The sequence below is a fragment of the Sander lucioperca genome, chromosome 19, assembly GCF_008315115.2.
Source record: "Sander lucioperca isolate FBNREF2018 chromosome 19, SLUC_FBN_1.2, whole genome shotgun sequence".
Lineage (NCBI taxonomy): Eukaryota > Metazoa > Chordata > Actinopteri > Perciformes > Percidae > Sander > Sander lucioperca.
This window is the reverse complement of record NC_050191.1, coordinates 11,604,065-11,629,135: the sequence shown is the minus strand read 5'-3', so window position 1 is coordinate 11,629,135 and position 25,071 is coordinate 11,604,065. Positions and strand designations below refer to the sequence as shown.

Here is a 25,071-nt window from a genome sequence, read left to right as displayed (position 1 = left end):
GGCGACTTTGGTTCACTGAACATATTTCAATGACAATAAACTGTTTATTGTGGACAAACGCCTCTGCTGAGAAACATACACAGACATAACATATATAAAAAAAAAGACATTATCCGTGTCCTTTCCTGTTCGTTGTCCTGCAGATAACACAAACACCTGACGATGTGCTGTTTGTATGCTCGCATAAGAAAACAGCAGCAAATTATTGTGGCCTCCATGTTTTCACCAGGTTTTCACATACCTGATGCTCTAGACTACGCCCAACAGTTGGTGGCAGTCATGCAACAAGTTGTTATGCCAAACGCCAATATAACAGAAGAAGAAGAACACGCATCCCGACCATCCTAACCATGTGAACACTGGTAGTCAGAAAAATAACGTAATCACGGGGGCGGTCCCTGTTATTCCGAGGTGGCATGAACGCGCCAATATTTAGCATTAGCATCTCTAGCGTTAGCCTTAGCCAACTCCTTCACCACTAACGGAGCGAGCTGGAAAATCAAACTTTTTCCGAACCCCGTGGAGAGGGGGGCCACAACATCATGGCGACCAACACAACTCAGCAAAGATTGTTCTTGCTCGGGCTTTAACTTCTGGATATTTGGCAGCGTTGCTGCCACAATGGACCGAATGGCTTCGCTCGCATCTTTCTAGTGCACGTCCTCAACGTCATTGTTCTCAGCCACTCCCTCTGTTCGCTAATTGGACCTACAAATATTTGACCGGAGAAAACCTAAGAATATATTGCAAACCCAGACGGAGTACTGAAGGGAAATTGAGCGAAAGTAAGTAGGAGGGCGGAGCCAGGTTAACAATCTGCAGCTGCCATCGCAAAAACAACACAGACAGTGCGTTCATTGAAACTGGTAAACTACAGCCTCGTGGTGCATTTGAAGTTATTGTAAATGTCCTTTTCCCATCTGGGAATATATATATTTATTTATGTAACAATCACGAGCTTAACTTAACTACTTATAATGTTGAATTTTGATGAATGATTGAGTCTCACATTCAGTGTGTGGCTTTGACTACTTGTGTGAGCACTTAGCAGATAAGTGCTCCAGTAAAATGGGGTTTAAATTATTGTTTTGGTTTCCCAGGCCCCCCCACAGTGCAGTATAATTAGTGGGTTGAATGTGTCATGAAGACTGTGGCGGGGGGTTTCCTAGGGTAAAAAGTAGATGGAAAGATGAGGAGGAAGGACGGGGGGGGTGCGGGGGGTTCTCTATGGTGGTAAGGAGAGAGGAGGGCGGCTGAGCAGGACCAGACAGTGTTCATGATACCTACTGTACAGACAGTGAAGGTTCAAACTTCCAGTTCAAGAGTTAGTTTAAATAAGGAGTGGCACAACAGGAAGTTGCCTGGGGATATCTAAAGGGGAGAAAAACTTCAGTATCGTGAAATTAAAAATTTACTACAAACGGAAAGGACAAACAACTTGCCTTTCTGGTTATACGTTTTTCATTTTGGTGTCAAAAAACATACAATTGTGACATCATCTACATATTTAAGGGAGGTTGCTTCATTTCCCGAAGGCATAAATATAGACCAGGAAGTCCAAGGTTGGATAATACAAATAAGGGTGTGACAAATGTATTTATTTATAAATTTATTTATTTATCTTCTGTCTGGTTTGTATGTAATGTCCTATTTTGTAATCTAGTGAAAATTACTATTAACTCAAAAACTTTCAGAGATTTCCCCCTTGTGCTGGTGGTGTGGGCATTCTTTGTGTGTGTGTGTGTGTGTGTGTGTGTGTGTGTGTGTGTGTGTGTGTCAGATAATTATAAATGGCTTTTGTCTATCCAGTGACCACAATGAATGAGGAAGTGAATGAGAAGAGCAGGCAGTTAAAAGCAGTTAAAAGAGCGAATCAGGAGCAGAAGATAGACAAGAGTAGCAGTGTGGAAATAAGACACACATCACCCAGATTCACTGGTGTGTCTTCAAATTCACGGACTCGCTAAGCTTTGTGCAGCAGCAACCGTGATATTGTTAATGCTTGACGTGCAGTATCAATATTTCAAAATGTTCACTCTTAGAGGTTGTATTGAAAAGAAAAAGTCTAAATAGATTTCAATGATCAATTTAAACTCAATATACTGTATTTAAATGTGACTACTTTGAAGGTAAATAAATAAAGGACTCATTATTTTCTCAGCAGATTTTTACTCCTGGCAGTTAGACCTTCCTGTTATGAGATCGCAGGCATCATTTCTACAACCACTGTAGATGTCTGACAAAACAACCCCAAGTCAACATCCATTCACTAGCTTTTCCCCCCCAGAGCTTTCAACTGTATCACATGGTCTTCATTAGGCGGATCATTCCATCCATGAAACATTTAGGACTTCTCATCCCTGTTGGCTTAAAAGTAACACATGAATGTTTGTTCTTGATTCTTAAATTTTACCAAAACAATCCCAACTCGAGGTTCACATACGTGCTTTTTGCAGAGCTTTCCTTCTTTCTTTACATGGTTTTAATAGGCAGAGTCTGGATTTGTTTTATTAAACTACAGCTGACATTTTGACGTGTCATAGCAGGAAAAGCACAAGTGTATTTAATAACATCAATGATGGCTGCATTCCACTTAGGGGAACTGAGTCATTGTTAATGTTGTTAATTCCCCCTTTGCTTTTCTATACATGTACAAGATAGAAAAAGAAAGGCATGATGGAAGGCCATTAGGTCATTAGGCTGACATAAATATCCCTCATCATGAACTCAGAGGTTGCATGACGCTTACATTTCTTAGTCATATCTGAATGTATTTGGTGTGTAATCGGTTTTAAGTGTATCTTACTTAATGATACAGCTATGCACTATGGCTAAGCTGCTATTTGAATCAAAGCTTACTGTATGTTTTTCCCATTTATGTCCATTAATACATTATACCATCACTGTATATGAATTAGGGCTGGGCGATATTTTTGACCAAATACCTCGATATCGATACCGCAACGATATTGTAGTGTTGACTATTGGTGCTTTCACAAAATATTTACACAATGAGATTCATCAGTAATGTGGGTATAATGACTAAGTGGGTAAAGGCAAATAACAGAACAGCTAGAACAGTCTGGTAAGTTCAGAAAATGACATCACTTTACTGTAATGCAGCCTTTAAAACCAGGAAAAGACAACACTTATGTCATATTGCGACATTACGATATCCAAAATCTAAGACGATATCTAGTCTCATATGACAGTATCGATATAATATCTATATATTGCCCAGCTCTAATATGAATCATTAAAGGCAAATTACAGCTATTACACTACTGTGAATAAATACTTAAATGAAAATGACATGTTCTGATAAAGTGACTCTGGTGGAGGAGGAGCTCCACGCAGACATATACGACATATGGCTTGGCGTCACCACGCTGAGCCCTGGCATGTCTCTTGCGCAGTGGTCAGTGTGTGGCTAATATGTAACATGACATGACACTTCAAAAGTCCAACATGTGCCACGAGGGATAAGAAACCGTAGCTGCGCTCACTCTGCTAGCTTCTGGACTCAGCAGCTCCAGATGTTTTTTATCTTGTCTGTCAGAGCAGGCATTTGATATCATTTTGATCTTGCAGAATAAAATGTTTCTTCATTTATGTCCTCTTTCTCTCTGTGAGCTCTGTGTCCTTCCCCCGTCCTCAGCTGCTCTGTAGGTGGCATATTTTTATTTGCTTATTTGCAGAGACATCACCATGGCACCCGTGTCATGCCTAGAGACCTCCTGTAATCTCCTTGGTGTGTTGTGTGAAATAGGCCATGACCTTTTCTACTCTCTTTCCATCTATCTCACTCCATCCCTCACTGCTCTGCTTGTTTCTCTCTCTCTATGATGCAGGAGGATAATTCATACTCACCAACTAAGTGCTGACTGCAGAGAATCACAGGCCTGAACTCATTTACAGCGAGAATACATCACATTGAGTTGGAGAGTAGATACAGCTCATTTTACTAATCTACATCACAGGAATATATGGCCAAAGGTATGTGGACACCCAAACATAACCCCCAAATGTGATGAACATCTTATTTCCAAACTGTGGGATTAAAAACCCTGCTAAAACGCTCTTCTTTTAAAGGCTTTCCACAAGATTGCGAAACCTGACTGCAGGGATTTTACACCAGAGCATCAGTGAGGTCGGGCACCGATGTTGGGCAATAAGGCCTCCCAGTCATTTACTTTCATAGGCGTTAAGAGGTGGAGTCCACCAGAAACAGACCAAAAGTACACAAAGTCCACACAGTCTACAGCTTACCCTGACTCATCTACATCACAGGTATACACTTTGATTAGACACATAAAAGAAACGTTCTTCAGACAGGGATTAAAGGAGAAGATTGATATCACTCTTGAACGGTAAATATGAAGCTACAGCTGGTTAGCTTAGCTTAGCATAAAGACTGTGAACAAGGGGAAACAGCTAGCCTGGCTCTGTCCAAAGGAAGCAAAATCCAGCTACCAGCTCCCTAATTAACACGTTATATGTCGTTTGTTTAATCCGTACAAAAACCAAAGTGGAAAAACGGCACGTGTGTCTTGTTGTCACCGTGAGGTTGCCAGGCAACCAGCGGAGATTCTAAGAATCTGTATTGATTACACCCGGTATTCTATATAGACCAATGGTTCCCAGCCTTTCCAGCTTGTGACACCTTAAAATGAGGAAATGTCAACTTGTAAACCCTCGACACAGGTTATGACCCGAGTTTGGACATGTGAGCACTTGAGCCAAAGATTGAATTTTCCTTTCTGGATTTTTTTATGTGAAAGAAGATGAAAAATGGATAATGCAAAGATAAATATTTATGTGAAATATTTTTAATACTTTCTTATCTCTTTAATCATTTATCATGGGTCTCTTTTGGTGGTCCCGACTCCCGACCCCAAGGTTGTACATGGGAAGTCAACATTATTCTATCACATCATGAAATGATCAACAGATACAAAGAAAACATACATTGATATCAAAACATTAATATACTGAAAAATAGCCAAACAAATCATATAACTCATATGATTTAGTACTATCAATTGGCACAATATGCTATAAGTGAAACTGACTGAGCCCTTGTCCTCTGCATTCTTTCATACTTTTATTTGTGTTCCCATTTTCCTCATTAACCTAAATCTGTATGGTCCTTTGGCATATGTTATCGTAAAGTAGACATGAGAAGCATTATTGTATGCATGAGTTGTAAGTGCAAAGTGCTGCTGTGGTTTCGTTTAGTGGAGCCTTGGTGGGATGACGTGCGAGTACATCTTCCTGTGACAAAGGGAGCAGCTTTGATGGTAACCAGTGCAGCAATTCTTAAAGCAGGCTCAGAGATACACTGCTTTATTTCACCGCCTCCTCTGACTTGTGTGTGTGTATGTGTGTGTGTGTGTGTGTGTGTGTGTGTGTGTGTGTGTGTGTGTGTGTGTGAAAGGTAGGTCCTCCTCTCAGGCCCGCTTTTCCTAATACGTCCATGCAGTGCTCGCTGGAGAGCGGCGTGCAGCAGCACAAAGATCAGGGCTATTCTTGTGCTGCGTGCCTGCCCAGTGCTGATAGGAAAGGATTAATGAGGCGGGGCACTCATCACTTGTAATTAGAAACAACGCTAAAAACTATTTTTGTGCCGGTTCCTATGGAGAGATCTTGACCCCTCGGCCAGCGCCCCTACACCCCTTCGCCGCTAGCCATGAGGCACTAGACGCCTGCGAAGTCGGGAATAAATATAGGCCCATAACTCCTGCAGCTATGTGACACATGGTTCAATGGAGGGGAGCACAGATAATTCACAACTCTGGCTGTGTACTCCACTGGATGCTCAAATGTCAAGAGGCTGATAGAGACTATATCTTAAAATACACACTGTAAGGCATGTTTGTTGTTATTGATCCCAATAATCAGGATGCCCCTTGAGCTTCTGTCGTTTTCTGGCTTCGATTGTATTGTGGGTCCTTGGTCACATGAAATCTTTATCTCTCAATCTGTTGTTTCTCGTTTAATATCAGGATGTTTTCACACAAATGTTGTAATGTCTCTTGTATAGTTGAAGCAGTTACTTGATTAACTGATAAGTTGATAGTCTGAACTTATTGTTTAATTCATTTCTCAGGCAAACATTTGCTCATTCCAGATTCTCAAATGTGGCGTTTTTCTGCTTTTCTCTGTTTTGTATCATTATAAGTTGAATATCTGTTGGTCGATGTCACCTTTAGCGCTCTAATTGAAACCTTTCACTATTTTATGACTTTATATAGACTAAATTATTGATTAATTGAAAAAACAAATAGATTACTCGATAATGACAATAATCGTTAGTTGCAGCCCTTGTCTCTTGCTTAGAATTTAAACCTATATATTTAAATTTTTTAGCCACTCAGAGGCAGCTGAAATAGGTTGTGAACACACCACTGACATATCATCACCTTTCAAGTTGATATGGTGAACTTTTGATTCATTGTTAATGTTAAAATATTGATTATCGCAGCTTTAAATATTTAAATACAACATGAGACATTTTACGTTTATACCAAGTAAAACCTCTTCACCGTGTGTCAGAAACATATATCTATAGCCAAAGAAATGAGTTCCTCCACGTAGGAAGAAACGGAGAGAAAACAAACCTCCAGGACGCCAAACCAAACTTGAAGCCTCCCTGTTTATTTCAAAGCTCACAAGTAGGGATTACAAAATTACAGTGCTTCAATTTCAACAGTTCAAGGAGTAGTAGGAGGAGAGTAGGAGAAGAGTAGGAGAGATAACAGACGAGTTGAGGAATCTGAGCAAGTCATGCAAAAAGGTGTGGGAGAAGGCCTCCGTTATAATAGCACCCTTTGTGGAAAAAAATAAATCCATCTGTCCGTAGGTCAGTGCAAAAATAGTAATGAATATATGCATACAAAGAAAATAGATATATATACATATATATTTATATACTGTATATACTTGACCGTTGACTATAGACACAAAGAAAAATACAGAGAATTGTAGAGCAAAGCCCGTTTCCACCGGAGCCTGTGAGCCCAAAACAGAGACTCTTAAACAAGTCTAGTCGTAAAGAGTGCACATCAAATATAACAGTTTGATATTGTTCTAATACAGAACCGTGTTTCCAAATAAAAGGGAACAGACCCAGATGCCTCTTGGAGCTGTCAATCAGGCTATGTAGAAAGAGCAGTGTGAGAAAGACGGACAGCACCATAATGTCTGCGAGTGTCCCTCATAGACGAGGAGCACACAGCATGCTTCGTTTTCCAACCAGAGAGTAATGTACAGTACAGACGGTTACATTGTTCAGTCAGATAGATCATTACATACAAAAGCCATGTGCCGCTGCGGTTTTAGGAACCAGCAAATGGGACGAAAAGGTTAGTTATTCTTATACAACATTGGCTCAGATGCTAAGCTCTCTCTTTTTCTTTTTCTTTTTTTGCAAATGGTAATTACTGAATATAAATGCACAAGCTACAAACGTGTGGTAAATGGTTATTACATACCTTTTTATCATATTCAAATATATTGTGGAGCACCAGTAGACGCCAATGACAACAGCAACAAAAATACAAAGTGGGGACGTGTCACCACACAAACGTTTTGTTTTTTTAGAATGTCTTTGTCGATAAGTCACAAGTAAAAAACTCACTTCAATCTGAGGCTGCAAACGGTTATTCATGCTCAAAATGTCCGCAGAGACCTCACAAAACTATTTCATGATCGTCGGGTAAAGGAACAACCTGTTACAATTTCATTTGCATAGCATGGATTTTCACATGAGGGATTTTTAAGATTATTGTCGTGAACGTTGATGTTGTAAAGCTTTACAGAGTGTGTTTGTATTCACTACACTATGAAAACTTCTTGCATTCTCCTTCATCTTGTTGACAGTGACACACGTGATCATTCTCCAAATGTCTGGGTTCAGATGTACTTTTGAAGATAAAATGGTTCACAGAGGGTGTATTGCAAAATAAATAAAACAGTGATATTGTTAGCCCTGTGCTTCATTTTATGCCTTTGTTTTCATGCAAACAATGGAGAGCTGAACAGAAATCAGTACAGCGATCATAAACAGAACAGAAACCATAGTTTGTAAGGAAGCTGCTTCGAGTCAGCTTGGTAAAATACTGGATGAAGCTGCTTGTTTTTTGGTCTGAATTCCATGTTTAAACATCAGTTGAAGGACTACATGCTTTTTCTTGTGTTGAGACGGCCCTTGGGGTTCATCAAATCAAAATCAATTAGATCAACAATGTGTGATTCAAGCTAAAACAAGGCTATTTTCCTTAAAATTTAGATCAGTGTTTAAATGCTCACTTTTTATATAGGCATTCACACAGTCATCTCAACAAGACAAGGTCTTTATACTGTGTGCTAAGTGTTAAGACAGGTGGTTGAAAATGCATGCATCCCACCTGGTTTCTTTAAGAAGTTTCCCTTTTTATAATTTCCACTTAATCCATCAAATGTGTAAAAACTGACCAGGCTGAAATGCTAAATTTCGATTCTGTTCAGCAACAATGCAAACATTTGCAGTTTGGATCAGAATGAAGGCAAAGTAGTACTCGCAAAGTTGAGTATTTTTTTTTTAGCCTTTCTCTTCATATCTGTCCACATGAGTCAAAGGTGAGTATATTCAGGTGCAGCAGGATGAGGGTAAACTTTGTGTGCGTGCATATTCTCTTAACTACACTACTATTTAGTGCGGAGTTGATTTACAATTCACGGTGGTGTTCAGACTCTCCCTCAAATGCCACCACGAGATCAGAGTTACATAACGTGCATTTTTACCTCAAGGCTCCTGAATGCAATTTTCTGAAATTCTGCATATTAATCAGGAATAGCAGAAAGACATCTGCATGTTACACAGAGACCAAGAGGAGCAGGTAGCTTTTGTCTGGGTGTTAAAATGTGACCTTGGTTGTTCTGCATCCGTCTGCACGTGATGGTGTACCATGCACAGGCCCAGTTGTGACACATGAATTAAGGCATTGATAGAGGCACTAGAACAGCACGTGACAGCAGCGCTCACCTATGCAAGGCAGGAGAGCTCACTTAACTGTAGCTTAGTGTCAGCGACAGGGAGTTGCAAAAGATTAGACAGGGGTCACACTGCTCTACTGTACCACCACCTCCACACTACACTGCAACCCACAGGGGGGAATTGAATGTTTGTTTGAAGTCTGTACCTCAACTCTGCTACCTTACAACGGACTGAATCATAGCTCAAAATGTATGACATTGACACATACAAACAGCTACTCGGTAGAGTTTGTTACAACTGAGCTGGCTCATGGATGAATGGGAGCAAAAAGAACAGAGGAGACAATAGAAGCAGGCAGTGAAATTCCTCTGTTCTGTTACATTAAACATCACCAGTAGCCCTGTTTTACAATATTCACTCATGATTTCAAAGTGTTGTTTCCTCTGCCAGCAGCCATGCATAAAAAAACTCTTATGGCTGTCTGGTAATATATATATATATATATATATATATATATATATATAGCTAAAATATGCATATGTGGATGTAGGAATGGCAAAACGAAGATACTGAAGCAAACCTACAGAATATGAAGTTGTGGTTCTGATGACTTACATAAACCCACAAGCTGCACTCAAAAAAAAGCCCATTTTTTTCTCTTGTACACGTCTGCGCCAAATGTTACAACATAACTGTATGCACCATAAACATAAACATATAGAACTGAACAACAGTAATTACATTAACATCAAAATCGTATTTCAGCAAAGAGCTGGAAATGTTTCATCATCATTACCGATATATACACATAAGGTCAATGTCTCAGTTGCATTCCACTCCGAAATTATTGCACAGTAAGCCGCTGTGGGCTCGTCATGGTCACCCCCATAAACCCCTGTATAAAAATAGAACAACAACATTAACACACCAAACAAGTCTTCATCTTTATTTATTTTTTTGACAGGCACTGCCATAGCCGACCACGCCTGAGTTTGCAAACAGAAACTGTGTGCCACAGTGTGAGCTTTAAGAAGTTCTCTTGTCAGTAATTGCCCCTAAGCACATAGAATATCTTTTCCAAACCGATTTTCTTTTCCTTTATGTTTGCTCCTCTGCAATCGCAAATGGAAAGCTTCCCACTGACCGCTTCCCCTCCCTATCTCTATCTCTAACTCGTCTTCTCCTCTGGGACTTTGGCCAGGTCTAAACAGTAGGGATTTTTGGCATTTCTCACCACCACTGACCCAGAGCTTTGGCATTCCAGAGACTGAGATGAGCATTAGGAGATTTAAGAAGAATACAGCGGCTGTCACACTCCAAACTGGCTCACAGAGCAAGTCTCTCTTGAAAAAGCAGTGAGAGTGAGTACAAGTGTGAGCGTTGAGTCGTGTGGGTTCGTTTAGACGACGGTTTCCACACCAATCAGCTTTGGTGTAAGGATTCGTGGCGTTATTCCGTTGTTGAGGTCCTCCTCGAACTCCAACAGCTGGCCCATGAAGTTGAGGTTTGGGGAGATGATGGGCCTCCTGGTTTTGACAAACTTGTAGGCGTCTGTCATGGTCATCCAGGTGTGCTTCATCAGGTAGGCAATCACGATGGTGGCTGAACGAGACACGCCTGCCTGGCAGTGGATCAAAAGGCCCATACCTGCTTGATGTGCTTCCTCTGCAGAGATAAACATGGAAACCATTTTATAATAAATGCTTTGTTCCCTCAGGGGAAGTTCAGTTATCACACATGATGAGATATTAAAACTTCCTTTGTGACCAGGTGTCTATCTAGGTCTGGTCATTACATACATTATCTTAAAGTGTCACAAGACAACAAGTTTGGGAAATATTGTGCTAGGCTTACACGTCTGCAGTGAAAACATTGAAAGTTTTCATACCGATGAATTCAAACGCCTCCTCGAAGTACTGGCGCAGGTTCTGCTTGTTGCTGTCTGTAGCGGGCAGGCGCTTGTAGATGAAGAGGCCCGTGTCGTAGTGGAAGAGCGGCAGGTGGGTGGTCACGTTTAGGATGTAGCCAATGTTGTAGCGCTGCAGCAGGTGGATGTCCTGAGCGTCATGCTCATTCCCCAGATATAGGAAGGGCAGGATTGGTGTCAGCTCTGCGTTCTCTATGTCCGGGGTGGAGGGCAGGGAGTGAGGTAGCGACCCCGTCAGGCCAGCAGCAGCACCAGTGTCCATGCCCTCGTGAAGGTGCAGCGAGTGCTCGCACAGGTTCTCGTGGCTCTGCCTGAAACAGCTAAGGCCTCCTGTGAACACAGACAGAAAGATTGTGATGTAAGCTCAAGTTGAATACAGCGCTTTTTGATTGACAGGGCGAGAAGGAAATCAAATTATTTAACATAAAATGAATGAAACTGCCAAACGACATTTTCATATTTACTTTTTTCATTTTGATATTTTTTCTTTCTTTTTTTTTCGTAATTGCAAAGTGGACCTTGTTGGTCTCCTTGGATAGAGCATGAAGCTTACACTGCCAGGGTTAAGGGTTCAATTCTCACTGGAGGCCTCCATGCTAAAAATACATGCACTCATGCTTCTGTGCGCCACATGGCACACGTTTCGACTGAATAGGGCAAGTAAGCTTTGCATACATGTCTGATAAAAGCAGCGACAATTGGCTTTAACGTGCTTTGACGCACTTGACATGACAGAAATCTCAAATTACCAGACTACACTGTTGCATTGAGTTGTAATTGAAATGTCGACATTTGGATGTTAAACTAATATGAAGGGATTGGCGGTGTTTCCATTTGCAACAGCTATTTTTAAGAAGGAGAGAAATGGCCAAAAATAGCAACTAAAACAGGTTCCACCAGCTAAACCTCATGTGAAATCCCCCTCGTTAATCTGCAGGTAAATAGATGTACTAAAGGTTAAAATGGATATATACTTCTCATTCACTCACTCTCATTTCTCCAAATAACTGGTTTGCACCTGTTGCCAGTGATGCCATCGGCCAAAGTTTTCCTTCAGCACAAGAGTTGTGGGGAGGGGTGGAAAGTGTCAGACACACACACACACACACACACACACACACACACACACACACACACACACACACACGGTCTCAGTTCATGTATTGTTCACATTGCAAGAGTTGACATCATGCCATGTGAGGTCATCACACAACTTCCCCCCCTGGTGACCGGGCAGGTGGGTTCACCATAAAACACAAAAAGCCGGTAATAATTACACTATTGCAAATAAAAGAAAAGGAAGTCTTTACTGGCCCTCTGACAACAAAGTCAACAAGACGTTAAGGGGGAATTTCCACTGATATAGATATTTTTCTTAAGACAGAGCAGTATTAATAAAGACCATTTTAGAGCCCTTTAAAAACCCTCATCTAAATTAAACATCTACAATGTTTCGTAATATCATACTGTATCTTTCTTACAATACAATATCTTGTTCACACATACACTTTTGTTCAGAATGCCACAGATTAAATAGGTTAAAGAGAGATTTCTGATAACCACATTTCACCAGACTGTATTTTTCTTCATCTTTATTGCTAATTGGAGCATTTTCACTTTATTTAAAGCAGCATTAATAGATTTTTGGCACTTAGAGGCAGTAAACATTTACATAATATCACCCAATTGGTTATCAGTCTGATGGTGATTTAGCCTCTGGGGGCTACGGACAACATTTCGGGGATTCCAGTGTAGCCGGTGTGGCCAAGACTTCTCTCTCTTCTGTGCACCGGGTACGATAAGCAAATTAAGATGCAAGAATGGAGTAGGAGTTCAGAGACGACATCTCTATAAACAGAAATATGAATATAGATAAACACATTTTAAAAAGCTAAATCATCATCAGACGATAGCCAATGGGTTTTGGGATTGCAATTCGGCCGATTTGCTCTCCACACGGACTGTTGCTGCATGCAACCAAAGCCTACAGATTCTGCATTCATATGCAGAATCGGTTTGTAGAAATTATTTATAACCTTGAATGTTGTTTTTTGTAGCAGACAGAGTAACATTAGCATTTATTTGTAGAACAATGTCCAATATACAGTATGTCCCTCTCTTGTATCTCTGCTTTGGTCTCCACCAACTCCTGAGGGAAATAATTTGCTCTTTAGCTGCTAAATGCTCCACTATGTTCAACAGCTAATCGCTTTGTAGTGCATTGCAGGGCGTTTATCAGAGCTTTTTTTTTTTTTTATTACCGAAAATGCGGTTGATCGAGAGCATTAAGACTGCTACGACAAAACAATGCATTTTTGCAACAGTGAAGTTGCTATTTCCAAACTGTACTTTGGTCCAAAGTCTTTCTTTTCAGGTCGAACTTAGCTGATAAGACATTTCAAAGTAAACTGAGAATAACAGAATTTCCAGAAGCAGCACATTGCTGTGAGATGAAAATCTGTTGAGTGTGACCGTCTGTCATTAACGTCTGACTAAACTCAAAGAGGAAAACATGAAAACTGTCTATCACTTTCATAAACCACAGGCTCAGTTCCTGCTTAGAAATGACTGTCTTGCAAAGGTCTCTCACAGCAGACCTTCTGTTTCCAATGCTAACCCTAAACCTTCCGACACTACTGACATGTTGTTTGTGTTTAGAACAATATGTCACTATTACTACTGCTTGTAGTAGTAATAATAATAATAATTAGTTATAATGGAGCAAAGACTCTTTCAGCCTTACAAATGTATACATCCAAAGTATTTGATTATATAGGCTACAATAAAACATGTAAATGGGGACACATGGAAGATACTGGCCATTCCTGATTAAAAAGGACTTGTAGATAAAAGTCAGGCTGAGCCATTTGATTCCCTCAGCAGAGAGGATGTCTTGCTTGTTGCAAGAATTAAACCAGGGGAAGAAAGAGCAAGTCTTCCTGTTCCTCCCACTGAGGCAAGCATCACACAGACACCAATGCAGGATGAGAGACTGGAGAGGAGCCTCGTCCATCAAAGCACACAGGAGGACCAGACGAAGAAGAGAAGAAGAATAAGAGGTCAAGGTGCTGTGATCTTACGGCTAGACGTTGACTCGGAGGCATTCAGGAAACACTCACAGCCCATCCCCCAACACAACATACTGCTCCAGCTTCAAATGCACACACACACACACACACACACACACACACACACACACACACACACACACACACACACACACACACACACACACACCAAAGATTAAAAAAACATGGCAGAGACCCAGGGACTGCTATCTCAATAGGCTGCCTTGTTTACTAACGGCTGCTTCTCACTTCCTGCAAAATGCTTAATGAGTGTCATATAGAAAGCTGGTGAAGAGCGCATGCATATGTTTATGTATGAGGGGGATTTAGACAGAGCATGCATAAGCTGTTGTATGAGGTAACTGCTGTAATACTGTAAAAAGCTCACATGATAAAACTACAACCAGTGTATTTACAGGCAACATCAGCTGACCAAAACAATAAAGGTCAAAGTTTAACAGGCTTTACACACACACACACACACACACACACACACACACACACACACATGCTAAACATTAATATGCTACCACATTAGTTTCATATCAGTTTAAAGTGCCGCTAACCTTCTATCACTTCTAAATTGGACATTCCTTTCAGATGACTGATTTACTATCAAACTAGTCAAACTAAAGCCTATAAAATTGTGCGGTCCCTCCCACCCACTTAGGTGTTACCTTTGAGAATGATAGGGTCCTTGCCCTCCCTCCTCAGTGACTCCAGCACCACATGCAGTGGCTGGGAGAATGTCAGGCGGTTGGGGTCCATGGTGCTCTCATCATAAACCACAATCTCTTTGGAGAAGATGCCCTTATAAGAGTCCTTGCCCTCGCGGCAGGAGATGAGGTCCAGCACAGTGATCTTGCCCTGCTGCAGCCGCCGCCGGCTGATTTTGTCAGAGCAGTTGATGTGCACGGCCCCCCGGATGTGGCTCTTGTTGTACTCCATGAAGGGCCGGCAGTCGATGATGACTGGTACGGGCCCCATGGGGTGTCCCATGGGGCAGCAGGTCATCCGTCTGGCCAGCTCATTGGGATGGATGACCCTCACGGCTGACAGGGCCTTCGGGGTACCCGGGGTGAGACTGGGGGCACTTAATGCTTCATGGTTGCTGACCATCGCGGTGGGGGGCCCGGCATAGCTGAGGTTGGGGCTGCTGGCGCTCACCTGGCTGTGGTTGAGGCTCTGGCTGTCCTTCTCATAGGTAGTCACTGAGCAGCAGCTGGCACTGCTGCATCCACACGACAACGAGCGCGTGGAGCCCTTGGATGAGGGCATATACGTTACAAGATTGGCCGTCGCCCGGATCTTCACCACAGTGGTGCTGATGACTGTCTTGTTGCTGCTGCTGGTGGTGGATATGGAGTCCAGGTAGCTGGTGTCCAGGCGCAGTTGGAGTTCCTGAGGTCGGATCGGCCTTGGCAGCGCCACCACAATTCTGTCGTCAAGAGGAGATGGAGGCATGGGGAGGCCGAGGGCTGGACGTTTACGTAGAAGTCAACAAGCTGCTCTGTGGGGACAGAGACGAGTCAAAACATGAGGCAAGGAAGACAATGTTTGCTAAAACCACTTTGGTTCAATGAATCCTGCATCCACTGATTCAGATCAACGCTGTGAATGAAGGGGCAAGAGTGCACACAGGTCGACCTCCTGTTTGTTTGATCAACATGCAAACTTAAAAAACGGCCGCTGAAGCCAAATATTAGTAGTGTCAACACCTGCGGGGCAACACCCAACTTGGTGGGAAAATGAAGGCTGACAGACTGACCACTAATAATAAACAGTGAAATCATCACAGAGTCTGGTGTAACTGAATCCCTTTGAGTGTAATTAATATGAATCATCCTCCAGATACTGTACTTGTGTGTGTCTCTGTGTGATGTTGAATTTTTCATCACAATGCTGGTCTGTCTGATCCAAAGCTTTTATACTAAGAGAGAAAAAAAAAGATAAAATACTGCATCAGCGCTACGCCGCAGTTTGGTCTCTCCCCCAACTGGAAAAGTCGGGGTAAAAAAAAAAAAAAAGAAGAAGGGTGGCAATTCCTTTTGATCACCAGCCTGAGCAAAAAAGCATGTCATCCCGGCATATTATGTAAAGACACCCGCCGAGCACTGCCTGTCCCGGCCATTGCCGTCCTTTTAAGCACGGTGCAGGTTCAGCAAAAGCAGAAATCATTCATGGCCAAATTCATTGAAGAAACCGGCATGAGAACGTGCCGAGAATGTGATATGGCTTTCAGGACGAGACGAACTGATCACATGAGCTTAACACTGGAGGAATTTCAATTTCACACCGCCGTATTAAATAAAAAAAATATATGAAATAAAAACGATGGTTGCATTTTAAAGGTAGGAACTGTAACTTTGTCGCAATGGTGGGATGTAGCTAATCAAGATAACAGCTGTAATAAAACACTTAAATAATGTCATTTAGAAAATAATATACCAATAATAAACCACTAACCAGCCCGAAATGGTTGCAGCAATTTCATATTCCTGTTCATTAATTATAGAATGAAATCTCTACGACTGTGTATTTCAACAACAACTTGTGCCTTGGACACTAATTCCCAAACTTGCCTTGTATTTCTGCTTACCGGTGTGTGTCGCGGTGCACTGTAGACGGATTTATTATCTCCGCTTGCTGACAACGTTGCCTCCATTCAGTCCATCCCAGTGTTGTGGATCGGCAACATTTTTAGTAGCCTACTTTTACCCTGCTCCCCCAGAAATATTATTGAAGGAAGTCTGCCAGCCTACAGAAGTTGCGCAGCGGGATTGACGGGGGTGTGAGCCAATGCGCGGCTTCATTAATATTAAATTTTAATCCTTTTGTACAGTGAGGACCGGCCCAGTGATGGGAGGGATTTGGCCGAGATGTCTGCTTCTGTGGCTGGGAGGGGAGAGGAGGGGAGGGGGATGTCGCTTGAACTGCCTTGAACAAGCAGGGATGATGTCACTGGCAGCCAATCAAAAGTCTCTCCAGGAGGCTTGAGGAAGAAGACACGGTGCCTTCACGTGCTGCTTGTAAACTCTTTACGTACGGTAAAATAGAGCTCTATCATAAGAATATAATAGGCTAGAGCTACTGTGTGCTGCAGTGGCAGAAGAAATTAAAGTAAAAGGAAATTAGACGTGTAAATAATGTGTTCAATGATGTGTAGGACAATTATACATAATGTTGACACCAACAATGTAAAGATCATGGAAAAAGCAGGTGTAAATTAATTTTCAGAATTTCAACACATTGGTAAAAAAAAAAATGAAGCTGTATGGACAGAGCTGTTCTGATTAAGTACTTATGAAAGTTAATGATACTTCCCATTAAATTATCGATGTCAGTTGGTACAGGTGCGCTTTTAACAACATAAATCACATGACACTGAAGACATTTTGACATGTCACATTGAGAAAAGCACAAGTGTAAATATAACTAACCATGGCTGAATTCCATTTAGCTGCTTCAGGTTCAGGGTCCTGTATTGTGCATGATGTCACACTGTCATGGCTTACTGGGAAATTTGAATAGAATGGAGCCATTGTTAATGTTATTAGTAACACTTGTGCTTTTCCTGCTATGATAAGTGAAATACAATGTATCCCTTGTTCCTTGGTCAACGAGCAACCCTTCCACCACATTTCATTCAAATCTGTTTTGTTTTTGAGATATGTCAAATAGATAACTAAACAGGCCAACAGCTGGGACCTCCCTGGAAGAGGTAATATAAATTAAATTAAATTACAAATTACAACATACCTGTCTACAATAGGCCTACAAAAATGTGTGTTACTGTCGCCATTGAAATATCTTTATGTCCTTTATCTGTTTAGTCCCCGTGTTTTTATATTTTCTCACTCATCTACTGTGGTCAGCTTTTTCCAAATGAATCATCTGAAGGCCTGCTAGCTCTGCGCCTTTATAAACAAACCGCTTAACTTAAATGTTACCCAAACCTGTATGACAAAACCAGTTCTTATTATTCCCAATAAAACCAGTTAACTAAACGGGAGGTAAACTGCAATGCCATCATAATGCTGTTCATCCCGGTCAGGATTCCTTTAGTTTTCATTGGTTATAGGAGGTTTTTACCGGAAGCTGGGCAGAGGTCTCCGAAAAATCTGTGTTTATCCAACGCTGTTCAGCATGTCAGCGGAGAAGCTTAACCAAGCTTGTTTCTCTGATAACTTAAGATCCAGACGTTAGGAGGTTTTTACCAGGAGCCGAATTATCCGCAAAGGTCTCCTTCTCTCCAAAACAAATGGACCCGATGATTTCAACTGGTAAAAATACTGAATAAAGTAGTTTCACGTTAAAAATCAGTGTTTTTCCTACACTGTTCGGCACAGCAAGGGCTGGCTAACGTTTGCTCAGCTTGTTTCTCTGATAACTTAAGATCCTGATGACTAAAGTCCTTCACCCAGTTAGGGTTAGCATGCGCAAAAGGAATATGACACCATTGACAGGCAACGGCGGGACCGTGGCCTGCAATAAAATTACAGATTTGAACATTGCTGAAAACATTTGGGGTAATGTACGTAACCCAACAAAATACATAACATAGGTCTAGTCGTTTTTAGACATTTTAATGTGAAAAAGTTACATATTATATATTTAAGGCAGACAAGACTGCAGAAGTGTGTTGCTTCATGTCCTCGCCCATTTTTATCCATTTAAAACTTCAATTGACCTTTCTTTTTAAAGCTCTGAGAGGTACACAATGGCTCTTTGAAAGAGTAAAGTGCCCAACCTGCTGTTACTATAACTGTATTGTAACATAATGAAAGATCAAAAAGATCAACATGAAGATCTTGCTGGTGTAAGACAACAAAGGTGACCTGTATGTGAGATAGGGAGGTACCATTATTGGTGGTAATAAGTAGGTGTATTTGGCAGGAGTGCTATTAAGCAAGTGCCAAGTTGGCTGACTGCACAGTCCCATATGACAGGAGGACCCATGTTGCGGTGAAAGGGTCTCGCTGGCTTCAAACCCCAAATATAATCTGAGCTCTCTATTTATCCTCTCTGGCAACCTGAAACAATGCAGGGCATGTATTATCGCATCTATTATTAGCCTTCTGTACAGTTATTTATAATGGACACAGCTGATCAAAGCCGATTCAGATTGGACTCCCAGCTACTCCTGTTTCACTTGTGATGAAGGGTAAATGAACAAGCACCTCCTGCCTTTTGAGGAGACTCAAATGTTTGGTGGACTTTCTCATTAAGGACCACAAACTATATATTTTCAATAGACTAGTCTTAGTTTTGTGTGTTTAAATTATTTAAAATGTCAGTGTTACTTCATGTTATTCAAAACATAATCGATCCTTTTGAAGAACAAAAAGAAAACAAAATGTATTCTTCTACTCCGCTACATTTCAGAGTGAAATATTGTACTTTTCACTGCATTTACAGTATCTGACAGCTGAAGTTACTTTTTAGCTGAAAATATTACACATGACATATTACCAGTTTATGTATTGTTGAAGATTAAGCCCAAAGAGGTGAAATCATCCACTATTTCACACACGAAAAAAGCTAAAAAAAAAAATGAGAGAGAAGTCTAAAATGAATACACATTTGCTTTAGAACTTTATTTTTTTTCCTCTTCATTTAATCATCCTACAACCCCTCAGATTTATCTTGTGACCCTTTGGAGGGGCACGATTCCTAGGTTGGGAACCACTAGACCAAACTATCTAATGGTAGTTAAAACTAGCCCCACCTCGACCAGCTACAACAGTAAGATGCTGCTTACACATTCAGTATTACCAATATTAAAATGTCATATATAATATTACTCACAGGGGACATTTAACAGGAAAGTTACTTTTACTGTTGATACTTATAGTATTTTGCTGATAATACTTCTGAACATTTACTCAAGAAGGATTTTGAATGCAGGACTTGTACTTGTAATGAAGTATATCTAGATTGTTGTATTGGTGTTTTTTAATGATCTGAGTACTTCTTCCACCACTGACTTTAAGGAAAACATTCAGTTATGGTTTAGATATTGTTACAGTAGTAATGGTAGAACAACTATGAACAACTTTTAAGAGATCTGTCGGGAGTTCAAACACGGGATGAAGCAGGACATGAGCGGTTATGTAAATTCAACCAGTTCTGCCTGTGTGGCTGGTTTCATTTGGCCAAATGTTTGTCAAGCTGACACTAACTAATATTCTCTCTTACTGGTGTCACATGTTTTGGATCTAATACAGTGTTTTTTTCAGTACACAGTGAAGTAAGGGTTACATCAAATAAGACGAGGTATTACCAAGAACCAAGGGTGCACCATCCAAACTGTGAATCAACAATTTGTTAAGAGATTGGTGTTCTGATCTGGAGTTTGTGGTTATCATGATGACACATTACTGATGATGATCAGGAACAATTAAGGTTACCTGGAAGTCATGCCGGTTCCTAGAAGCACTCAGTGCTAATTTAACCGTGGATGACAAGATTTCTGAACCAAAACAGCATTAGGTCAACCCCGTCTCCTAGAAATGACGATTACATGTGCTTCTGTGAATATATTTTGAGGTAAATGCAATTGCTGCCTGAATTATGTTCATTGGCAACATTGTGGAATAGAGTAGGAAGTGCTATATTTGTGTGCAGCAGGCTAAGTGTTTGGACAAGATTTGGGGGAGATGGTGGGAATAAAAAAAGCATTTGGGTAGGCGGGGTTAGGGACAGATCAGTGTTTGGCTTTAGTATTAATAAAGTGAACACGTTCTGTTTTGTGCTTCAAGTCACTTCATTTTCTCAAAAAACAAAGACCACGTTTATTTCTAACCATAACCAGGTACTTTGAGTACCTCAGCATAAAAGTTTAATTGCTCCGAGTGACATTGTACCATAGACTGTGAAAGCATTGTACGTGTTTTCCGTTGAAAATTATTGGTATTATTTCTAGAAGACAGGGTTGCTTATAAAGGGCTAAAGCGAACAACGTGCTTTAAAACTCATGGCTACATATGATTTATGTTTTTGTTATAGATATGTTCTCCTTTCAAATGTCAGTGAGGTAATGTATTATCATGTAAGTATTGTATGCTCATTTCCTTATAGTGCTGTTTGCTTTAAAATGAAAAGATGCCAAAGTTACATTAATACCAGTAATATCTGAATTCTGTTGTCTCAGGAAACTGAGAGCAGGTGGATGCTAAACTGATTGCTGCTGATTGAAAGGTTTACAGATGTTATATAAGTATAAGTAATTTTCTTTATTTCATTTTGAATGCTCAACAGGATGAGAAACCTCGTTTTACAACCATTTTCTCCCTTTTGTGAGATCTTGAACCACATTGAGCTGACTATCTTCCTTTTATTAATGTCAGCCCATGGAAACTATGACAGAGTGCGGCTTTGTGTATCTGTTTAGAGATCACACACATTATGTATGAGATAATGTCAAACTTTGATGTAAAACACAGTCAAGTGGGTTTTTTGTTGCTCGGCATGGAAAATATGACTGATCGTGGTGCGGTATTCGCTGGCCCAGATGAAACACCCAAACCACTTCCTGTCTCCAGCGAGGTGCAGACTCAATGTCACATTTAGAGCAGCACAGGAAGAGCTCAACTTTATGTAGCCTTGGAAACCAGTTGTCATACAGACATCCATTTAGCAAAGACCCTGGAGACAGTGTTTGACTTTCTAATTAGCCAATTTACTAATTGCTGTTTTTAGTTTTTAATATGCAAAAGACTCCCCCTCACTCCCAGTATCTCATCCCATCTGGCCATTAACTTCATTCTTTATTCAATGCTGTGGATTTAAGAAATGGACAAATGTTGCTACTGATGGTTTCTAAGAGGGAATGGCACAGATGGTCCTACTGCAGACTCAACAGCTTGAAAAGCAACATGTCCAGCGATGGCAAGGAGGGACACTGCCAAAGATTCAACAGCCTGTCGACCTATGCTCCTTTACTTTCTGCATATTTATCAGCTTCCAGTCTGTTAGTCTGTAACACAACACAACACAGCTTCAAATGTGTCTAACCTATTGAAACGTGCTGGGCTGCTCTTACTGCCATTTTAAATAATTTTCATTAGCTCCATTATGCAATTTAATTGAATTAGAAGGACCTTAACGGAGGACTGACACAGCTTTCCAAAAATAACATTCTGTTCATCATTAATGCTCGGGCTGTGTGACTATCATTGTACAAACTGTTTTCAGAGCCCCCCAAAAAAAACTGTCAGCCCAGTCTGTCGATGCATTATGGTTCCTCCCTCTGAAATACTGTCACACCATGACTGCACGTCTTTGTTTAGTTTTTGATTTATTGGATAAAAAGTGTTTTTCCTGTCTAACAGCATGTAACAAACATGAGTTCCAGAAGGTATTTCAGGTTTGAAACATTGCATGGTGTGAAAACTCCCTAAAATACTCTGTAATATCAAAAGATCGGATAACATCGGTGACTGTACCCAACATGTAAATTGGCAAACACATCGTAGCATTCATCTCCACACAGATAAATCATTATTAGTCACCATTACACCAACAAACTGTATGAAATTAGATTTAATCATGTTAAAATGTGTCTGAAGTCCAAAAATGTTTAAAGCAAGAGAGAGCTTACTTTTCATGTTGTGTTGCATGTTCAGATACTGGACTACAGGGCATTAAGGAACAACTACTATTTAACATTTAAATTACATTAATAAGGCAATTATACAAACATGTTAACCTTTATTTAACAAGGAAAGCCTCATTCAGATTACTTTTTTTCAAAAGTGTCTTGCCCAAGATATAGGTAATAACAGTGAGTTACAGACAAACAATATAAACCAGAATACAAAATATGCCACAAAATCAGAATTAAACAAAAACAACCACTCGTTTTGAATGTTATCACTCCATTAAAAGTGCGTTATCAGTGGTTATCAGCCTCATAGATATTGGTTAGAAGGGCCCGGCTACATATACTAGTAGGTTCCGAAGGCCGTTATCATCTATTCACATGGTGCCGTGCCGTTAGCTAGCTACAAAAGAAACATGACTCGCGTAACCCACGTAATTTAAAAAAAGACTTTTGGTTTCACACGAACACCGGTCTCCTAGTGTGAAAGTCCTGTGTTTGTTTGACCCATCCCCCTAAAGCCTCATTTAGGTTCATACACATCCATTACTTCCTCTCAGGATTTCACTTCACCTGACATTTTAACATTACTTTCACTTCAAATGATACTTCACTCAGCAATCACACTTAAATCGACACTTCCACTTCCTTCAGCACTGCCATTTTAACTGCCATTTCAACTTCTTTCAGTAATTGTGTTTCTACTACTGCCACTTCAACTGCAACTTCCACTGTTTCACTATTGTTTCAGTATACATATCAACTCACTCGAACTATTTTCAAGGATACACTTCAACTGACACTTGGCCTCAGGTCGTCACAACACGATAACAATAACAATAAGAGAAACATATTCACCACGTCTGACAATGATTAAAAAAAAAATCAGGAATAACATTTCTAACACAAATTATGAAAAAGATTACATCCTATAAACAAGCTAAACAACTCCTCAAAACAAACCAAGAGCTGTCTGCAATCCCAGAAAAACAAATAAATACGATCGGACATCAATGTATTACTACATCAATGTGTTAAGAAAGAAACATTATTAATAGCAATACATTTTTAAGACATTTCATCATGTGATACCCACCTCCTCCAAAACCATCTCACAACCCTCAGGGGAGTTCCAACTGAAGGCTGAGAGCTACTGAAATTAGCTGATGATTGTAGGCAGTGAAAATAAAAAGTAATCTTCTAAAAGGACAAATGTCTCCTTCAAGTGTTGCCTGTGCGAGCAGGCCAGCGGCTGTGACAGATTACCGGGAGAAGTATAGTTTACAGCTAACAATAACAGCTACATCACTGAACTCATAACAACCCTATTTTCTTCTGAGTTGGGCCAGTCTGCTCAGTATTATTCATTGACGTTGGCATGTCCCTTTGCCTGAGGAAGGTTGAGTCATCCTCACGGTCACTTAGCAACTACCAAATATTGTTTAGTTAACGATCAAACATTTTAAACATTCGCTCTCACTAAAGTGTATAAAGTCAGTGATGATGCATCACTAATCTCGGTAGTGCTTGATATGTACGTACTGTGACAGTTTGTGCTCTTGCAATTTTGGTTTACCTCGTGCTCTGATGAAATCTGAGATAATGATCTCAATAATAGCAAATATTGTCATTCTCCCTGCAGTGGGAGCCCAATTTAATTTTGACCTTATCCCAGAATGGAAGCATATCATACACATGGATGGATTTACTCAACTGAGGGTATTAGATGATGTCTTCGGATATTTATACCCATCGCCCATAGAGTGTCTGTTTATGAAACGTCTTCTTCGAGGTTATAAACCAAACTTCTCAGCCGTGACCCTCGAGTGGAGCAACTCAATCAGAAATACTCGCTGCTCTCAACCTTTTGAAGCAAACACAGGGATTACACAATATAAATAACAATGATTCTCTGCACCCGTTGCTAATCAAGCCTAAATAGCAACTGTTTCTAGGACGGGGTCACCTGCTGCATGGCTGTGTGGGAGCCAGGGCATTTTAGCTCTCCATGGCTGTCCCACAGGGGGCTGGGGTTTAGCCTCTGTTGGCTGCTGCCTCCATGCTTTAGCAATGGAATGCTCTGGACTAATTAATGAGAGATATAGCAAGTCAGGAATTACAGGACACAGTTATTTGGCTTTGTTTAAATGAGAATATGTGATTATGTGTCTAATACTGTTTATGCTAATTCCTTAGTCTTCCCTACATTATTCTACACAAGTTGTTGCAGCTGTCAGAAATGTAAAACGCTTCACTTCCTGTATCACAGAGGATGCTTTCAGAAGAAAAAAGAATAACAAATTTAAAACCTTTTGTGAATCAGCTATTGAAAAATAATTTAGATGTGATCACTTATTTAGTGAATAGTAAACAAATATTAAACTAGCACTAACGATGGTAATTAAAGGCTCACCATTTGCTATTCTCCTGCTACATGTGAAAATGAATTTACATGCATTGGAATTTCCTCCTTTAGTCAACAGTGTGTAAAATAGCT

The 25,071-nt window shown here is 40.5% G+C and overlaps 1 protein-coding gene across 4 annotated transcripts; it reads right to left on the bottom strand.

Moving 5' to 3' along the window:
* Window positions 1–6,636: 6,636 nt before the first annotated feature.
* On the bottom strand, window positions 6,637–25,062 carry dusp10 (dual specificity phosphatase 10). Of its 4 annotated transcripts, none has more exons than XM_031322518.2 (4): window positions 24,055–25,062; window positions 14,650–15,482; window positions 10,832–11,234; window positions 6,637–10,642 (listed from the first exon to the last, which is right to left on the bottom strand). In XM_031322518.2, exons 2-4 carry the CDS (start codon window positions 15,434–15,436, stop codon window positions 10,033–10,035), a joined length of 1,800 nt encoding a protein of 599 aa, XP_031178378.1. In that variant the 5' UTR covers window positions 15,437–15,482; window positions 24,055–25,062; the 3' UTR covers window positions 6,637–10,032. The 4 variants fall into 4 exon arrangements, with proteins under 4 accessions (XP_031178378.1, XP_031178377.1, XP_031178376.1 ...); XM_031322517.2 differs by lacking the exon at window positions 24,055–25,062 and adding an exon at window positions 16,555–16,848; XM_031322516.2 differs by lacking the exon at window positions 24,055–25,062 and adding an exon at window positions 16,572–16,846.
* Window positions 25,063–25,071: the final 9 nt, after the last annotated feature.